The sequence below is a fragment of the Aulostomus chinensis genome, chromosome 24, assembly GCF_037954235.1.
Source record: "Aulostomus chinensis isolate RoL2024-O1b breed Wild chromosome 24, RoL_Achi_v1.0, whole genome shotgun sequence".
In the NCBI taxonomy this organism is placed as follows: Eukaryota; Metazoa; Chordata; class Actinopteri; order Syngnathiformes; family Aulostomidae; genus Aulostomus; species Aulostomus chinensis.
Genome location: NC_141343.1, coordinates 8,322,568 through 8,344,085, shown reverse-complemented (window position 1 = coordinate 8,344,085; position 21,518 = coordinate 8,322,568). Strand labels below are relative to the sequence as shown.

The 21,518-nt window shown below is 41.4% G+C and overlaps 1 protein-coding gene across 1 annotated transcript in view; it reads left to right on the top strand.

The window, feature by feature from the left end:
* The window catches only part of LOC147238630 (phospholipid-transporting ATPase ABCA1), a 165,041-nt gene that overhangs the window by 101,962 nt on the left and 41,561 nt on the right, over window positions 1-21,518 (top strand). The window contains 7 exon segments of the mRNA XM_086198248.1: window positions 1,416-1,585; window positions 4,545-4,722; window positions 5,588-5,703; window positions 9,040-9,184; window positions 15,171-15,294; window positions 16,961-17,090; window positions 17,487-17,607. Coding sequence (XP_086054374.1) covers window positions 1,416-1,585; window positions 4,545-4,722; window positions 5,588-5,703; window positions 9,040-9,184; window positions 15,171-15,294; window positions 16,961-17,090; window positions 17,487-17,607 — 984 coding nt within the window.

Here is a 21,518-nt window from a genome sequence, read left to right as displayed (position 1 = left end):
TGAGTGCGATGCACTCCTTAGATTTAATAGTCACGGCTGTGCAGGAGTATTACCGTGAATGTCTTGCGGAGATAAAAACATAGCAGCACACATCTTAGAGCCAAAATAGCAACATATTACGGCCTGGAGCACATCCTAATTGTTGCCTCTCTACTCGATATTTGGAGTTTTATTCAATACAACTGCTCAAGTTGTGAGGTGAGGGAAGTGACCACAGTCATCAGGAATGTACGAAAGGCCCCCTTTGATACGTTCGTTTAAAAGATATGTAAACATTTGAAAGTCAGCCAAACTCCAAGGAATCTGCAAGGGGTGTGCGTGTTTAAAAATCCCCTCGTTTTGGGAACGAAAATGTCAGTTTCACTGCAAAAAGTTGGACAATTTTCCTCTTTTTTTTTTTTTGGTGATGCGGTATCACCGTGACATCAGCGACACATCATCACCTCAAAGCACAAATTCACGTGAAAAGAGTCAATCTCATTCATGACAAAAGACTGAAGCAACCTCACAGTTGTAAGAGGTCGCGGCCGTCTTTCGTTCATCCAGGATTTTGTCACAAAACTGCCGTTTTTTTGTTTCCTTTCGATCGGTTATTGTTTTAAAAGCGTCGATGCACTCGTTTTGTACAGCAGGAGGGTTTTTTTTCTGATAGTTTAGAAAATAAAAGGAATTGAGAACTGGCTCTCGCTCGTGATGTCATCACGGAAGGTAATTAAAGATTCTTTGGACAGGTTACGTGCTTTTTCTTCTTTCTTTTTTTCATCGAAATTGCAATTATTTTTTTTTCACCAAATTGAAAATTCTTGCCAGTTTTTGCAATTTTACAACCCCCACCAAAAAAAACACACAAAAAACCTCAAATATTCATTATTTTTTCATCAAATTTTCAAGAAAAGACACTGCAAATCAAATATTTTTCACCGCAACAGTCAGAACAAGACTATGTGGAAGTTGCTTCATGTCCATGACCAAACATAATGTGTCACTGGAGTAAGTAGAAAAGAATATACCATTTATGATGAGGTTTTAGATAAATTTGATGGGTTAGAAAGTCCAGTATTGTGGTGTGAAGTCAAAATGATCCCATTTGTGCCTTCTGCTACATTTTGTCTTAAAACAATGTCTCCCAAGGGGTAAAAAGAGGATTTCTGATTCTGATTTCCAGTCAGAATAATTGGGAAAAAAAACCCATTTACGCACATTTATTAATATGAACTGGAGTCAAGACTTTTTGAAATCCGTCCACCATCACGGAAAAAAAAGAAAGCAGTCTGTCATTTGATCGCTCTTTACCTCCTGGATGTTAAATGATTGGCTCATTTGTGCGTTGATCATCCGTGCTGCTGCCACCTGTAGTTGCTAGGAGACGCGTGGAGTCGATCTCAGCGCTTTAATGCTGGTCTCCACCTCCACAGGTGTGGTTCTACAATCAAGCGTGGCATGGCATGGTATCCTTCCTCGGCGTGGCCAACAATGCCATCCTGAGGGGAAATCTGCCAGCAGGACGGGACCCCCGCCAGTACGGCATCTCTGTCTCCAATCACCCACTCAACCTGACCAAGCAGCAGCTCTCCTACGTGGCTTTGTGAGTCATCGGCAGGGCCAAAAACAAATGGCTGGATGTGATTCAGATGGAAAGTTAATACGGTGTTTTTATTATTAGGAGACTGGAGAAGAAAGAGGGCGGAGGGACAGAACAATCGAGGCCGATGCCCACAAAAAAAAAAAAGATACATAGATAGATGAGGGATTAACTTGAGCCTACACAGATTTGGAGACCCATGGGAGCCCCCTTGCTTGGATATACCATTACTCTCTCATGTCTTCTCCCAGAGCTCGCTAGAGAGCAGCTCCACAGAGATTAATGACACCGGCTCATCCCACATGGACCCAACCCCCTCTGGTTTTACTTCTCCTGACCAGCGATTCCGAGCTCAGGGTTGTTGTTGGGGTTTTCTGTTTTTTGTTTTTTTGCATTTTTGGTTGTTGAGAGAATTTAGACGGCGAGAAGGACTGGAAGAGCAGTGTGACGGCGCCGCAACTACAGGCGTTATATATGCCGACGCAGGGTATTCATGTCGTGATCAGGAGCTGACAACGGTCGTGAGTTAGAGGGAGAGACCGTACCAGGCGGAGGCGTAAATCACACCCATGAGAGCAAAGGAGATGCAGAACGAGCCTCTTCAACTCCCTGCGCCATGAATGAACTCGGATTTCCAGATTAGACATGAAGTCTGCAGTTCAAGTGCAGAGGAGACAAGGAAACACAATCCAGTATAGAAGCGTTCACGTTAACAAGGTCAATATTCATTTCTTGCAGTTCGGATGTCACGCAAAATGTCTTCTGTATGGACAAACTTAGACATTTCAAGATAAATGTGCAGGAGAGCAAAACAGCAAATAGGAGAGGAGAGTGAATGCAATCATGCACTTTTGCAAATTCATAACCGCATTTCTTTCCATCTATGATTTTTTTCCCCCTCATCATAACTGAATCTGGATTTTCTGTTGCTGGTTCTGCTGCCTTGAGTGAGAAAAATATCATGAAATTTAGCTCAAAGTACACAAGCATCCGTCTGCACAAGGGCCAGTCCCTAATCGTCAGTGAGAGAAACTAGAGTTGGCGTGACGGCTTTGGCTCAATCAGCCACAACACCTCCGTAGTTTAGCCGTGAGCACATAAGATTTGCAGGACGTTTAAAAGACAGAAGCTGGATGGTAGCAACCAGACTCATAAAGAGCAAAGACAACAATGATCAGATGCTGATAATCAGACTTGACAAGGATTTCCAGCCCTGGAAGGCGGTGCCCTGCAGCCCCTGTCAGACAACATCCATCAGAACGCCGTACACAGCCGTTCTCCCACTGCTGGTCTTCCTCGCTGCTCCATGATTAGTTAATTAGCAGATCGCTTGTCCTCTTCTTCACAGCAATTACCCAGCTTCAAGCGCTGAGGGGTTAGATCCTTCACAGGTTTGACCCCCCTGACATCATCCAGCGCGCGCAGCTCTTAGAACCTGTTGAAATGTGGGCTGGCACCCACTGCTGTAAATGATTTTATATTTATGTCTTCTAATTGCATCTGCTTGGCGATGATAAATACAGCCGTGTAGCCACACAGGGTAACTTATTTAATATGCAAATTACTCAGCAGGACATCTTGCAAAGATGATTGTGGGCAGAGGGTGAGGGGTAACGGCGGGCGTTAAAAAATAACACCCCCCCCCCCCCCCCCCCGGTGCTCATGCAGTGCTAATTGAACAGACAAAACAAGGACGTTTTCCAAACTGGGGTGTCATAAATGAAGACAGAGGACGGTTAAATAAAGGTCAGCGTGTAAGCACTTGATTCTATCAGCGCTTCAACAGCAAACCAATTTGTGAAGGCAGCCCGTCTTTACAAATCGTTCATTCGATGCAACGTAACCCACAAGCTGCATTCCGAGTTGATCTTCTATTGTTTTCACGATTAATAGGTGATTATCAGTTCTGCTAACAAGCGTCAAGCTGAAGTATTGGCATGAGTAGATAACACAAGTCGGTGTAGCAAAAGCGCGTCTTCACTTCCACGTAAAACGGTTAAGTGCAGTGCAGCGTCGGTCTGCTTCGAATCAGGCAACAACAACAACAAAAAAAAACCATCAACCTAAACATAAAAGATCTTGACAAAATCAGCCTTTCCCACGGCACAATGCTGTCACATCCTGTATTTGAGATGTGGATGTTTAATAGAAATGCATCTTTACAGGGGGGGGGAAAGAAAAACGTAACTGTCACTTTAAACCGTTTCAGCCTAAACACAGCAAGAAAAACTGATTGCATTTTTGGAAATAAATCGGCCCCTAAACCTAAAAGTCTCTCTGAAAAACTTGATAAAAGTGTCAGTGTCCACTTAAGCTTTTATTTATTTGTCTCTTTAGCTGACAAAGTCTTTCAATTAAAAAAAAAACAACAACCCCAAAAACAACAACTTTGCTCTCTCTTTAGAAAGCCTTTTTAAAAAGCCTGTAAACATCTGAAATGATGTGGACTTTGCATCAAGGGAGAACGAAACCACCTGCTGCAGCGGTTCCTTTCATTCAGGCCAAAGTTACATTCAATGTTTCAAAATTTACAGTTCTTCCGTAAATGCACCTCAAAAAATTGTCTCCTAGATTAGTGTGTCCTGTTGATTATAAGTAACTGCATCTTTAAATAAGTAAAGAAATAAATCCATCAAAATAATTGGGTGGGGGGGGGAACTACATGTATTATACTTTTTCCCTCCTGGACGATGCTGAGTGTGCTGTCATTTGGATGTTTTTCTTTGTTTAATGTCTCAATATTATATAATTTTCCATATTGAGAAGAAAAAAGTAGCAGTCGCTTAAATTGCGTGGTTTTTATGAAGATGATGAAGATTTCAGTTGAGGATGATTTCTTCTCCCGCTTTCATTCATGACTTCACGTCATGTTCATGAAGCATCAGAGCACCAAGTTTCATCTTGTCCCGGTTCCCACTTTCAACTTCCTGTTCCCGGTCTTCTGTCTCTCCTTCCCTCACAGGGCCAGTACCTCCACTGACGTTGTGGTGTCCATCTGTGTTATCTTTGCCATGTCCTTCATCCCCGCCAGCTTTGTCCTCTTCCTCATCCAAGAGAGGGTGAACAAAGCCAAGCACCTGCAATTTGTCAGCGGAGTCAACCCGGCCGTGTACTGGCTGGCCAACTTTGCCTGGGACATGGTTCGTAGCGCCTTGGATCACAGCGTTCCTACATCACATGATGAGAGAAATCTTGGTCAGACATCAGTGCTTCAAAGCTTAACTTTATTCTCAAACGAGCCAGGTATTTTTTTGTTTGGCTGATGTGAAGAAAATACATCGATTTATTAATAACTGATAGCTTTAACACAGCTGGCTTGTGGGGGAAAAATCTGGGCAACAGTTATATTGAAGTCTAATTATCGTTAGCAGCTGCCCCTGCTGTTTATGCTTAACAGGCTTAGCGGCACTCTCCCCCAGGCAGAATGGAAGTAAACATTTCATCAGGTACAGAACGGCACGAGGGCACTCATGATTATGGCGGATAAATGCTGTCTAAGTCGGAGACAAATGAACCTCAGGAGCCAATGTAACACGAGTAGCCTGCAGCTCCGAGTATTAGCATGCGTCATCTCTCAACAACGGGGATATTACTGGGAATCCAGGTTGAGAGCTCCTTTAGGTTTCACTGCACATCATCCTGTCTTGATAAAGTAGATCTCAGAATTGGTACGACGCTGAAATTCTGCAACTTGGGTTCTTTTTTGGGTCGCATTCATGTTGAAAAAAGCCTCCACCATCTCCCGAGCGTGTCAGCCAGCGTCCGCTTGCCTCCAGCAGACGAGAATCCCATCTTTTTTCACTGAATTAACTAGAAAATTAAAGGGTGATATATCTGAGCGCTCATTAAAAACCCATTCACACATTTCATAATTAAGCCCGTCCAGTTTGTATGGACACAAATGGAAAAAAATTCAATGGAAAGCAAGCTCCTTTTTTAATTAATTATGCCCCCCCCCCCCATATAAGGCCCTGAAAAGTGACAAACATGTCTGTTTTTCAACAGTGCAACTACATCTTCCCGTGCGTGATTGTGATTGTCATCTTCGTCTGCTTCCAACAAAAATCCTACGTGTCTCCTGCTAACCTGCCCGCTTTGGTTCTGCTCCTTGTTCTGTACGGGTAAGTGAAAGAACAAATCCATACCCGAAATCAGAATTTCAGGCATGGGCTGATACTTTTCTTTTTTCTTTTTATCTTTTTTTTTTTCATTTGGATCTCAGTTTGTGCCTGAGACGACTTTGATGGGGGCTTTTTCTGCAACACACTTCCTATATATACATATATATACATGTACATATATATATGTGTACATATATATGTGTACGTATATGTGTACATATATATGTGTGTACATATATATATGTGTGTACATATATATGTGTACATATATATATATATATGTGTACATATATATATATATGTGTACATATATATGTGTACATATATATGTGTACATATATATATGTGTACATATATATATGTGTACATATATATGTGTACATATATATATGTGTACATATATATGTATACATATATATATATGTACATATATATATGTGTGTACATATATATATGTGTACATATATATGTACATATATATGTACATATATATGTGTACATATATATATATATATATATATATATGTGTGTACATATATATGTGTACATTTATATATATATATATGTGTACATTTATATATATATATGTGTACATATATATATATGTGTACATATATATATGTGTACATATATATATATGTACATATATATATGTGTACATATATATATGTGTGTACATATATATATATATATGTGTACATATATATATGTGTACATATATATGTGTACATATATATATGTGTACATATATATATATGTGTACATATATATATGTGTGTACACATATATATATATGTACACATATATATGTGTACACATATATATGTGTACACATATATATGTGTACATATATATATGTGTACACATATATATATGTACATATATATATGTGTACATATATATATGTGTACATATATATGTGTGTACATATATATGTGTGTACATATATATGTGTACATATATATGTGTGTACATATATATGTGTGTACATATATATGTGTGTACATATAGATGTGTGTACATATAGATGTGTGTACATATAGATGTGTGTACATATAGATGTGTGTACATATAGATATGTGTGTGTACGTATATATGGATATATGTGTGTACGTATAGATATGTGTGTACGTATGTATGGATATATATGTGTGTACGTATGTATGGATATATATGTGTGTACGTATGTATGGATATATATGGGTACGTATGTATATGGGTACGTACGTATATGGGTACGTATGTATATATACATGTATATACACGTGTATATATATATGTGTGTGTACCTATATATGTGTGTACCTGTATATATGTGTGTACCTGTATATATGTGTGTACCTGTGTGTGTGTGTGTGTATATATATATATATATATATATATATATATACACGTATGTATATATGTATATATATACACGTATGTATATATGTATATATATACACGTATGTATATATGTATATATATACACGTATGTATATATGTATATATATACGTGTATATATATATGTATATATATACGTGTATATATATGTATATGTATGTATATATATACGTGTATATATATGTATATGTATATATGTATATATATATGTATATGTATATATGTATATATATTCGTGTATATATATATGTATATGTATACGTGTATAGATATGTATACGTGTATATATATATGTATATGTATACGTGTATAGATATGTATACGTGTATATATATATGTATATGTATACGTGTATAGATATGTATACGTGTATATATATATGTATATGTATACGTGTATAGATATGTATACGTGTATATATATATGTATATGTATACGTGTATATATATGTATATGTATACGTGTATATATATATGTATATGTATACGTGTATATATATGTATATGTATACGTGTATATATATGTATATGTATACGTGTATATATATATGTATATGTATATATACAGTATGTATATGTGTGTGTGTGTATATGTAATATTCAAATCATGTTTTAATACAGGTTGTCATTTTCATTGTGCCAGTATATTTGAAATGTTTTTAGTCAATGAAATGTCTGTGAGAATAATGTCTCTTCAATATCATGCATTGTGGTTCTGAACATATAAAATCAAGAAGTTAACGATCCTTTTTAAAAAAGAGATCAAATGATGCTGACTGCAGAGCTGCAGATAAGGTAAGCTGTCATGGGGATTTGAAAAAATAAAGGTATGCCCAAGATCACAATAGGGATTGATCTTGGATTTTTACATTGGTAAAGACCATCTTAGCTCGATTTGGATCTCAACGTTAGCCTCAGAACCAACTCTGCAGTAACTGCAACTCTGCTGACTGCAAAGGGTTTCACATTTGTTCTTACAGCTTTGCTTTCACCAAAAAAGTGTATTTTGCCTTTCCAGTAGTCGCAAATGGATGTCTTAAAGGTGTTGCATCGTTTCTTTGTGACTCCAGAATACAGAAAGAGCCAGCCATGTATATTTAGCTTGAAGCTAACAGTGAGTGACAGCTAACGACAACTTGTAGCAAAACTGAACGAAAATATCCACATCCTCTCGTTATCCAACCTGAGTAGGGATGGGAATCAAAAACCAGTTGGTTTCAATTCACTGGAACAAACGATTCCCTTATCGATTCCAGAGGGCGCGAATGACATCACCGCACAAACTGAGTTGCTTACACAAGCTACGCAACGTGCGTGACGACGTCATTCACCGGTGCAGCCAGTGGGAAACATGGCGCCCAAGCTGCACAAACATTTGAAAGTCTGGTTACATTTCACGAGAAAGGATGACAACAGGGCAACTTGCAACACTTGCATAGTGGATATTTCATCAAAGGGAGGAAATACTACCAATGTGCAGAAATGTGTGCACGCACACCATGCGGCAACTTTGAATGAATGCCGCGTTTGCAATCTGCTTCAGGGTGAATCTCTCGGCGGCAATGTTAGCACGTCCTCTGTTGTTAACGCTGCAGGTAACAAACCAACCAAATGAGAATCAGTAAGAGAATCCATAAAGAACCGAGTCATTAAGATGAATCGAAAATGGAATCGGAATCGTAAAAATCGTATCAAAATCCATCCCGAATCCTGACGCTTGTAATTGGAGCTCAAAACCAACTATAACCCTTCTGATATGGAGTCATTCAGAATCGCGCCACACTGGGAGTGTTGGTGCTTGCTTTTAGTTTAAAGTCAAGTGTTTTTAGATGACCAAGTATGTGGCTGGAAAATGTAAAACCGGCTGTCAATCATACACCTCGTTAGCGGCTTGCGTTACTCTGCTGTTGCTGTGTCGGTTCTCATGCTCCTCGTCTGTGCAACGCTATTCAGGTGGTCCATCACCCCCTCCATGTACCCGGCCTCTTTCATCTTCAGCGTGCCCAGCACAGCCTACGTGGTGCTGACCTGCATCAACCTCTTCATCGGTATCAACGGCAGCGTGGCGACGTTCGTCATGGAGCTATTTGACGATGATGTAAGCCGCAGAGACAACACACGCAGTGCATACACATGTTGAGTGGCTGGATAAATAATGAAACGTGATGTGTACACTTGATCCTGTGGAAAAGCAGGCGTTTAGACTCCTGTAGTTGCATAAAAATGCAAGCTTTAGCATGGGCTGGTTAATTGACTTGAATCACAGATAAATGCTCTTGTTTTCCCAGCAAAGGCTTCAGTCTGCATGTGGGTGGAGTGTGTGTACCCACCTGGTATAACTTTTAATATATTTCCTCCCAAGGATTGTTCAAAGGAGTTATTTTCCCTATTCGCTTTAATGTTTAATCGTTTGGTGAGAATTGGGTCTTCGGAGAACTTTTCCTCATCCATCTTTCAGCAAGTGTTCATTTTAACTGCAAGCTGCCTTACGTCTCGGGGGAATCAAAAGACAAAGACAAGGAAAACTATAAGAAATGGTGTGCTAAGACGGGAGGATGTTGACTGTCAGTCATTCTACTTCTGATTATAATTTAAATCACATGAAAAAAAAAAAGAGAATTTTTCCAGCACTTTCCCTGAATGTACAGTTTGTAGGCTTCCTTACAGTTTGTGATAATTATCTACCTCTCTTGGGTTTGTTTTTTTTTTTCATCTCCTCTCTTGAACTAAATCTGTCTAATTTGATTTGTAGACTTAATTGTTATTTGCGTGATTAGCATACATCACCCACTCCTTTGAATGTTTTCACGTCATATTTTTAGCCTCCCCGCTGATCAGTCCCTCCTTGTCAACAGACACAAGCGGCGCCTCACCGTCTTGACAAGCTGCTTATACATCTGATGCTTCATCACAATGTCTCCCACAGCTCTAATCCCTCTCTTCAGATGGGAGCAAATGTTGTCTGAAAGACTTTGCCTCGGCACACTCTATACCTCCGACACGCCTGCTGTCTGACTTGTTGTTTCCTCTGGCGCAGCTCGGCGATGGCATGGGATGTTTACCGTATCCTAACGAGGCTGCCTCATTTGCATTCTGATTTCATTATCACCAGCATTTCATTATCAATTTGTATTTTTCTTCAGCCGGCGTCCTCAAAGAACGTCTCTGCATTAACATCATTTGTCGATACAGTGTTAGAGGAGCGTATTACTCATAAAGGGCGCGGTTGTTGGTAAATTAATGGACAGCATGTTGCCCACTGGAGGTGTAAAAGGGCAGAATTACTGCTCTATATCTCCAAAAACTGGACAAAAGACCGGCTCCGTGTTAATTCCCCTAATCTGACTCGATCCCTCTGCAGATAAGAGAACCAGATGGATCGACATCAATCATTGAATTTTTCACCGCTCCAGGTTCCTGTGTTCAGAGTGGGTATCTCTACGGAACAGACTCTTTAAGATACAACTAACATAGATATGACAGTGCCCCGGTGTGTCCCAGTTAGGCGGAAAAGATTGATCCTCCACACGACAGCTCAATCTAGTCGTCTCCGTTTATGACTTTGAAAGCTCTTGTTGCATTACTTGAACAACGTCACTCAAAAAGCCAAAGCTACGGGCTTTTCTGTGTGTGTGTGTTTTTTTTTTCTGGGGTTGGTGGGGGTATTTAGCACAGAGTGAATCTATATCCCTTTTGGGCATCGCACCGTTTTTCCAATTGAGGAAACAGAAAGGCGAGATGCAGGATACAGACTCCGTGCCCCAGTTTTTTGTCTCGAAACCAGTGGGAGATTTTGTACCCCCCCCCCCCCCCCCGGACTGTCCGAGCTCCCCGTGGATCGCATCAGTCCCAGTCTGCCTCGTGTGCTTGATGCAGTCTCTGAGTCAATTCCTCTGCTACGTGCCTCTCTGAGATAACCACAGGCACATATAGATTTTCTAGGATAAACGCATAGGTGTGGCAGCGCGCCACCTTATCTGGTGTCAATGAGGAGCTCGACTGCACGGACCGGATATTTAATTTGGCATAAAGATGTGTAGTTTACATGACTCATTATTGCTGAAACCCATATGGAGTGATCAGAATCAATATTTACAGGATTTCTACGTGTTCAGGCCAGTTCAGGTTAGCAGCGCCAGAGTAAAGCATCGCAGGATGCGCAAATTAAGCTACAAATCCTGAGTTTACAAACACCATGGGAGCTGCGGCGGCTAAATATGCATTGTTGTCATCTCAAGAACACCTCGAAGAAGAATTTTTGGGATTCAGTGCAGTCTGAATGAGGCCGTGCTGTGGCAGTCATCCAGGTGGTGGTATCCAGGGAAGGTTGAATGAGGGTTACTTGACTTGGTTGTAGAAACTTACAAGATATTTTCACCTCTAATCCAATCTCCTTTCATGCCGGGAGAATAAGCACGTGAGGATATGGGTCAGATAACGGAGGATAGCGCCTTCAGAAGCTGTCGGAAGTGATTTATGGGCATGTAGCACATACGTAAGAGGGGAAATTGTGGAGCGTTTCATCATTTCTGACTACGAATCTCATAGATCTCCTTGATGAACAACTCGTCAGGAGACGATGTGTAATTTCATGAATTGATCTCAAATGAGGTCTTCTCATAGTCGTTTAATTATATCAGGTGTTCAATATTACACAGTTGTTCAAAATGCTCACTTTGTCCATACTGCATAGGTTCTCCAAGGTGGAATACGACATTGTTGAATCCAACTTCACCTCACGCTGTCATCTTAGGTTTTTTAATGAAAACCATTGAAGAACCAGTGCGATTGCATTGTCCACTGAATAATGAAACACTGCGAATAGGAATGTATTGATATAAAGCCAGCTATGGACTGACACTGGCATCCCGCAGGGCTACATCCTGGGGCTGATGTCATTCTTTCTAAACACGGATATCCTTGGTCATGTGATCTCCTAACATGGCGGCTGCGGTCACTGCTATGCTGATTGATGACTCACAGCTCTAGCTCAGACTGCTCTCTCCCATTTTTTTTTTTCACATCATCTACAATCGCCTTCGAAGCTTTCCTTTGGTCCTTTAGCTCTTGCTGGTTTGTCAGAATAACAGAATCGGCGGCCATCTTTCAGCAGACACATACACCTACTGTATGCAACCCCCTCCTTGAATGTCCTCCTTACTTTATCTGTAAAAAAAAAAAAAAAGCCAGTGTTTATAACTCCATCTGAAATCACTTGTCTCTCTTACTGACGTGTTGGACAAAAGCGTCTGGTAAATTGTGTTTAATTGCAGTTCATTGTAACCTTTAGTCTTCTCGCAAATGCGTAAACGTGGATAAGAGGAGTCAAAAAATGTGAACACAGGGCCGGACATCTGAAGGTTTGCTTCGACATTATGATCAATGAAGCGTTTTCGTCATGCGCTCATATCTGCCTGAGAGAAACCAGACCACCAGGCCTACTCATGAGGAGAAAAAAACCCAACCAAAAACCTCTAACTTATGCATGTGCCCACTTTTGAACTTGAACATCACTGTATGTTTTGCCACAAGGAGAGAAGATTTACTTTAATATTCTCTTTCACCTGTATGCCCTTACATGCCCTTGTAAATCTCTCTCACCTTTTCTTCTTTTTCTTCTTTTTTTTTTTGCTTGAGGACCTTACGTACAAGTTGACCTGTCAGCAGTAACAGGGATTTAGACGAACTCGAGCGAAAACCAGTTACATTCCTGAACACAGGAGTAGAGGAAGCAATAAAAAACAAGCTTGTCAGTCGTGCACATCCTGTAAAATATCTTGAAATCATGTATGAAATGTTTTATTGCCTCAGAAGCCTCCACGTATTAATCCTGAACTTCCTACTGAAAGCTTGCACCGTGAAACAAATTACTTACATCACGTATAGATTCTGCTACAACAATGGGAATCATGTGGAATGCGCGGTTCTTCCCCGCCCCACCTCCTTGCTGCCTAAAAAAGGAAAAAAAAAACACACACACAAAAAAACGGAAATGATGAATTTATAGTCTCCCTCCATGTACGCAGGGTCTTTGAAGACGATGCTGCAATGAAGCAGTATGCATAATGCATGAACTTGCTTTTGAACACCACACCACCGCGCCAAACGTAGTAATATGTTGTCATCGCTCGCTCTCTCTCGCTCTCTCTCTTTCTTTCTCTTTGCCTTCCACCTCCCTCACTGTACTTCCTTATTTCCCTCATGAGTCAGTCTCTTTCAGCTCCTGCTTCATTTTGGTGCTTCTTCTTTTTTTTTTTTTGCTTTGCTTTTGTGTAGCTTCAGGGTGGACGAAAGGAGAAAGGGACATTATTACCTCTTACACTCTCATCGTGTTCTGACCCTCCAAAATTTTGAACCTCTAATGTATTTAGCATCGTATGTACTTCATTAACCCTGAATAAAGATTGGTTGAGCGTTCCCTGGGCAGTTTTCTCATCAGGTTTGACACCATAGAGCACTGGTTCTCAAATGGGGGTACGCGTACCCCTGGGGGTACGTGGAGGTACTCCAGGGGGTACGTGAAGCTTTACAATTATTTTTTATTTTTTTAAAAAGCAGTAATCCTAATAATAATTAAGTCTTGAGAAACAATTATATTATAAAAAGTTCGATAAAATAAAAATGTATGTTCATACACTGAGTTCTATTTTCAGTATTCCATTTTAATATCCTGAAATAAACTGACTCTCCCCAAACCAAGTTAGTTTGACCCATTGATTCAGCATCACTCGTCAATAACCTGCCGTTTCCATGACAATGCGCTGTAACGATGGAGATGTGGCTAAAGCGCAGCAATGCTGCTGAAAATACGGAGAAACGAGTAAAAAGAAGGCAAACCAGAGCTGACGAAGTACCGAAAGTAGGCACCAATGGCACTGTTGTTTTTTTCGCAGGGAGAAATTAGCCAAGGCTAGCAGCTCATTGATATAAGTTGTTTAGCTTTAATAAATCAGACACCGATGGCGCAGCACTGTACCTCTTTATTTTTTTACCAAAAATGATTTGCGTGTGTCAGGGGGTACTTGACTACAAAAATGTTTCAAAGGGGGTACATGACTGAAAAAGTTTGAGAACCACTGCGTTTGAGAACCACTGCCATAGAGGGTATCCATGAAGTATCGCCAACATTTTGGATCTTGTGCATCTGAAACAGGAAAACATGGAAAGTCTTTGATTCTGATTGCAATTGAAGGATGCTGTGACATTTTTCAGTTGTTTGACTTCATACAAACAAAACTGAAAAAAACAACAACCCCAAAACATTAATGTTACAGTCCTTTTCTGTTGTGGAGCACCGCATCTTCCTCTCTTTGGTCCCCTTTATCACTCTTGTACCAATCATGAGATTGATAGATCTATGTATACACAATACACAAACTACTTACCCTATTATATATATTTACAAGCACACACACACACACACACACACATATAAAACCAACTTATGGAAAAGGAAACATCAGGCTTTGTGAATGTAATTCAAGGTGTTTTTGTTGCTTTTAAATGGCAAAATGCATCAAATTTGAGGGTAAAAGTTCAGTTATTACGATCTTATTCTTTGTGGTATGATATTCTTTGATTTTTAGCTTGTTTACATCTTCAAGTTTCTTACGTATCACAAAAAAAAGACAAGAGGCAGACACACAAGGCGCCCCTAGATGTTTTTGACTTCTCTTCATCCTTGGCTATGGTTTGAAGGATAAACTTGCGCTTACCTGAACGCCACCTCATCAAACGGTGTCCAACAGTGACAGTGCGTGTGTCACATCACCGTTGCTCCGGAGCGTTTTGCTAAATTCCAACACGGAGGCCAGGTGAACTTGCATGCTCCGTGCTCCCCACAAGACAACAGCGCTCAGCATGCAAAGGGAGCGCCTGATGTTTGTTAATTATCTGCACTTGCGTCAGGGAGCTTCACACTGTCTTCCTAACCATTCACGCCCCTGGCCCAGCTGAGTCAAGTCAGCCATTCAGCATGTTGAGCTTTTTCTTTGTTGATTCCCAGTTGGGCTTCAAATATTCATGGCTTTTTTTTTCCTTTCTTTTTTGTAACATTTTGTGTTTGTGTGCATTATTCTCAACAGAATATCTCACATATCAACAACATCGTGAAAACAACGCTGCTGATATTCCCTCATTTCTGCCTGGGCCGAGGGCTCATCGACATGGCGAAGAACCAGGCCATGGCCACCCTCTTCAGCAGTTTTGGTGAGAAGCCACCTCCGTGTCTTGAATTGCGTCTTAATAACTCCTTCGGAGTTTCAGAATTATATTTTTCTCAGAGAAAATTAAAAGAAAGTGTAAAAAGGGTGGGAAAACAAACCGATTTTAGGCAAGTCCTGTGACATATTTTGAAGTTACTCTAAAATTTGGGGGAAATACTCTTTATTTACAATCTTCCTGAGAGCCAGACAAGAGGATAGAGACCCTCTTCTTCTCTGTGAGTGCGTGTGGGAGCTGAGATACCACAGAGACCAGTTAGCTTAGCACAGTGAATGGTGGTGGATGGGAAGTGTTAGCATAGCTCAAAAGTCTTAAGCTGAGGTTGTTGTTTTTTTAAATTTGTCCTGATGTAATCATCCTCTAAGCTCGCCACGGTTACTAGCGGCAGTTGCTCTTCTGGTCATAAGCATACACACACACACACACACACACACACACACACTGCACATTTATTTGATTGTAAAATAACAAATTCTTGTCATTTGGAATTGTGTCATAAAGATCCCGAGTCATATCATGTCTTTGATGACCTTTATCAGAGGTTTGCTAACACTTCCCATCCACTACCATTCATTGTGCTAAGTTAATTAGCAGCCAGCTGGTTTCTGTGGGTCTCTATCCATCTTCTTGTGTGGCTCTGGGAAGGACAGCAAATAGGTCTCCCTCCCAAAAAGTCAGTGTGCTCCTTGAATATATTGTTCAGTAGCCCCGAGCTTTATTGCCATGCCTTTGTTCGAACGGAGCCCAGTTTTCTAAATCAAAAGTAATTCTTTCGGGAGCCTTACATTCAAGCTTCAACACTTCTTCAACGTGCCTCTTTGCTATCGTGTTTCTCTCTTTATCCCACCGGTGAGACGTGTTATTTGACCAGCAACATGACTCCCAAACCTCCTCGAGAGCCATCCGCTCCACACGTTGTTTAAATTTAGACTGAAGAAAAAGGGACAAGTGGGGGACGAGGTCGTCGAGGTGAAGCAGGGATTGAGGGGGCCATCAAGAGGCAAAGAGGAGTCTTGTCTTTCTAGAGATGGAGCAGGAAATAGCGGTTTGAGGGAATCATTTGCGGCGGTGGCGGAGAGTAGGAAGGAAAAAAAAAAAGCAATCACGCCTTAAAAGGGCTGGTGTGGAGAGGGGGCTATTTACCCGAGAATGAGACTGAAAGCGCTTTCGTTTTTCTTGTCTTCTTATTTTCACCCCTCAGGCTGGAGGGGTTGTGGAAGCTAAGAGGGGGAGGAAGAGAGAGCAGAATTGAAAATTATTAAAGCGGCAGGGCTGTCACCTGTTTATTTATGTGTTCATTAGCCAAAAGAGGCTTCAACATGAAAAGTACAGGATGCCAGCGATTAGGTTGACAGGTTGTTTTTTTGTTTTTTTTTCTTCTTCTTCTTCTTCTTCTTTTTTTTTAAGGCTAAATGGCATTTTAAGCTGCTGGCTCTCACAAATAAAGATGTCTAAAAAAAAAAAAGATAACTTCAAAGACTTACACCAATTTTTGACAAAGATATATTTCAAAGAAAAACTGTCACTTTTTTTTTGCTTTGATGCAGTTTCTGCCAAATCATTCATCTGAGCTGGTAGATAAGAGTTCGGAAATGAGATGTCATGAAATGCGTGTATTTATTCACCTTCCCTTTTTTTTTTTTTTTTCCAGGCGAGGACAGATTCAAGGACCCGCTGAGCTGGGAGATGGTGGGAAGGAACCTCTTTGCCATGTCCATCCAGGGAGTTGTCATGTTTACTGTCACTGTCCTCATTCAGTACAAGTTCTTCTGTAAACCACGGTAACCTTTCCTCATTCGGTTAATTGTTCTCTAAATGTTCCTTACTCGCTGTTTCTCTGCATTCAGTTTTTGTTTTTTGTTTTTTTTGGGAATCCATATTAGACAAGCTGTACATCCTGTTATAGAAAACATCTGTTCTGCTGTGAATACGTTTGGCAAATCCTCAATTTACTTCTTGTTTTTTTGTTTTGTTTTGTTTTGTTTTTTTTTAAATGACTGTTTACTTACAGCAATAGCCAGGTTGGCATGGAAACTAACCCCTGTGGCTTCTACAATTACGGGAAATTGGCGAGATTGTTCACCGAGCTTTAACTTAAACCACGATAATTTGTCATGCAAGTTGATGTTATTTTAATGAAGGATGTTATGCCAACTGTGGTCGACTCTCTCCGCCAGGCTGATTTCAGCAGAGTCATTATCCGCGGAGGAAGAGGATATCGATGTTGCTCGGGAGCGAGAGAGAGTTTATGAGGGCAAGGCCCAGGACGACCTTTTGAGGATCTGTAATCTGAGTAAGGTATTGTACGCAGCATTCCTCAGCGCCCTCCAAAACCTTCATTTTGGCGTACTTGAAATGCTTTTTTCCAACTTGATTATTGAGGGTGTTTTTTTTCCTGAATATTTGGAGTGATTGCCGGTTGGTTTATCCTCCTCCGTAATGAAGTGTGTCACCTTCGCCGCTGTGTGTGACCTCTGCGGTCCAACAAATTGGCTTGATTGCAAAATCTTTGCCACAATTTGTCTTAAAATTGTAAGATGGGGTACATGAAATACTGTAGCTTCTTGTATCATACTACTGTGTAAAGGGTTACCAGTATACACTTATCTGTCATAGTATTATCATACTGTTCCTCCTTACAGTCAATCAGCGGTCAAGTCCCTGAAAGTAGGACATTTCCATCGTATTTACATGTGAGTGAGTTGGCTGACCAACCCTCTTGTGGTCATGGACCGCAGGAGCTCAGGAGCTGTCAGGCGTTAGATTAACCCGACAAAAGGCTGCAAAACATAAAAATTCATTCCGCCATCCTTCTCAGATACTCAAATGCTGTCAGACCAACAAGGGATCAATAAGAGGGTCAATATTGGTCCAGCGTTTCTACAGTTGGCCTCCCCGTCGTCGCAGTAGGTGAAGCAAAGCACACTGCGACGGTGCGCCGCAAAACCGCTGAGATTAACACTTCGAACGCTTCCCTCGGCAGATGTTCCCTCCCTGCGGGTGGCACAGCAGCATAGTGACACCGCAGCAGCCAGTGCCAACAACAGCACCATCTAACATCTTTTTTACTTCGTCCTCCCTCAGTCTTACCTCACTTCATCATTAGCTCATTGCTCAGGGGTGCAAATAGGCTTCACGTCTCCTTGGATAATTACCAAACAAGTGTTGGCTTATACAACCGTGAGCACAAATAGTATCCTTAGTTGAAAAGGTGTGGCAGGTTGTAGAAATGCTTTTGGAATATAGAGAAAACACGAACGTGCATGTTTACCGGGCTGTACAACTGTATCGGAGTACATAAGATCCAGTTGCTGCTCAGACATTGTTCACCTGCACCTAAACGCTTGCTAATATTTCTTTGAGATGAGACACAGTGGCTCATTACGACACCAGACCAGCAGAGCCGTAGCAGACGGCATCGGGATTCTTCCGTCAGTGCCCTCATTGACTCCCAACACAGCTGTGCTCCATCCATTTGGGCTCCAGATAACAAAATTGATCAATGATGCCCGCGACTTCAGTGGCCACGCGCCACAGGCGGGGCCCTGTCATAAATCTCAGCGTTCCTCCGAAGCGATTGACAGCACATCACTCATGTGTCAGATTCTCGCCCCTCCCCTTCCCTTTTCCCCGCTTTGCAATGCGCCCCACCTGCTTGCCTCCACTTAGCTGCTGCATTAGCGTCTGCACCCCAATCGATGATGACCCTTTCCACCTGTGAGCGTTTCCTTGACCCAGCACTGTCAGTTCAACATTCCAGTGACTCGCTAAGCTGAAAGTTTCTTGTGAAGGCTGTTGAAATTAAGAACACTGACGAGTTTCAGGTTGACATTCTTCCACACACGGGTACAGCCCTATTTGTAAGAACTGTCATGTTGCCGCTGGTACTTAGGCTTCATGAATAAATGTTTGGAAGTCTTTTGTCGCTAAAGTAGTGTTGAAAAGACGACCCTTCCCTGAAGAGGACGGTTGCAGGTTCGGGATGTGCACCCCGCAGACACGCCATTAAATCTTTGAAGCTGATTTATGTGGAGCTAAATGCTAAAGTTAGCCAGCAACTGCTGAGTGCCCACTGCAGCGATGCTCACGGCTCAGTTGACTCCGTATTGCTGCCTTCAAATGGAACTTGTGTTTATGACATGGCAGGTTGTGGACACAACTCAGGGAATGAGAAAAGACAATTTGGACTCGTGAGGTTGTTAATATGAGATATTCTGTCACTTTCCAGTCAGCAATAGTTGATGAAGTCACTGTGTAACAAACCCATTAAATCCAACTCCCATCAGGCATTGGTCTTCACAGGTAAAGGACATCATTAACATTCATCTATGGGTACTGTTGTAACGTCTATTTTTGGGCTTTATGGCTCTGATATGCACGCAGGGCGACATGACACCTGGGTGGACATCATTGTCACCCAGGCCTGCTGTTTGTTACGCTGAATGTGAAACCCACTCATCTACAGAAACCGCATGTTTTGATGTTTGGTTGTGTTAGCGTTCGTTAATCATTAGCATCCCAGTTTATTCCCATATTTATCCATGAACAAACAATTCGGATGAAGTCAAATTTGCTGTCGTTGGGGGAATCACCAAAGTGCAAATAATTCGTCCTGAGTGGACCGTGAATTTCATGACAATCGATCTAAAATGAAGATTTTCCCAAATGAAAAACGACACGGTGGCACAGAGGAAAAGACGAGGGGCTCATTGGTGAGAGTCTTAATTTGGAAATGCATAAATTTGGAAAATGCTCACCTACAGATTTGGCGCTGGAGAGAAAGTCAAGGCCGCACCATCAGGCCTCGCAAGCAGTGCCACTGTCCCAGCACAGGGGCCCCTGCTGCAGTTCCACATGTGACTGCATCCAGCCCAGTTGTGCGTTTATACAGACCCAATAAGGGGGACGATCGTATGTGACCATCCATCAAGACATTTCACTGCAAGCTGAAAATGCAACGGCATGGCTGCGAAAGTGGGTTGATGACATAAACCAGGAAACAAAATATATATCGCAGTTTAACTAGTTTAATTGAAAGTGTTTGAAAAAAAATCCAGTTTAAAACGTGTTCACATGATCAAATTTGGACCAGCAGGATGTTGCGTGACAGTTTTTTTTTCCCCCCTCAACCTAAATCTGTATTTTTTTCCCAGTTTATGCAACCGCTGCCATCCCATTCTCTGAAGTGTCTGGTCTGATAAAACGTCTTCCTTATCGTGACAGCTGCCGCGGCGCTTGAGTCAGAGGATGGGGATTATCCTTTAATTGCCTTCCTCCATACGTGGCGCTTTGATGTAGCTTTAGCGCCGCAAACGATCACTAAAAAGTAGTATACAAATCCAGGTTGATAAGTACTGAGTGCAGCTGCCAGATGGGCCTGAAAGAATGACAGATCTCTACAACTTCTGCTTTTATGGAGTTCTTTTTGTGTGCCATCTACAGTAATGCAGTGTCATTGTTTGTCAGGCTTGAAGTGGCAGTTATGTATTCATGTTTGTCCTGCTAGCCTCCATGATACAGCTGGGATGACTGCGTTCGCGGTTGATATTTTGCCTTGAGATTCTATGCAGCATCTGTCTCCCTCATAGAAAAGAAACATGCCGCCACCTCTCTGGATTTTTAATGGATGTTCGGTGTCTGACACCATCGTACAAGCGCGTGAACACTTGTGGATAACTTTGATTTCAACTTTGAAAAAGAAAAGAGAAAACCAGCCAGCAGCCGTCACCCTCTCATAATGCAAAAGGGACAAAGTGCCGTCCTTGATTCTGAGCTCATACTACCTTAACTGTCAGCAGCAACAACAAAAAAAATGAACGTGTGAAAGACAGCTCTGCTTTCAGAATTCAGCAGCACATCAAACCCTTACACAAACTTGGATGAAGAAAAATACATCATGCTCTAAATACCAAATTTGGACAAATGTTTTCTTGTATTTTTTATTTCTTTCTTTGGCACTCAGATCTCAACAAAATCCTGTTCACTTGAAGTGCAGGTTTCTTTACCACCTCTGGTGAGAGTTTCTGACGATGTGGACTTGAATGCAAATGTGCATGGATGAAGTCGGTCAGCGAGAGAGAGAGAGAGCAGAGAGGTGGATGCGGCGCGGAAAGTTTCCAAGTGAAAATGTGGAGAAACATCAAGCACCTTCTCCTCCCCCTTGTTGCTACATGATCTTAGCAGGATACCGACTCACAATCAGGATGTGG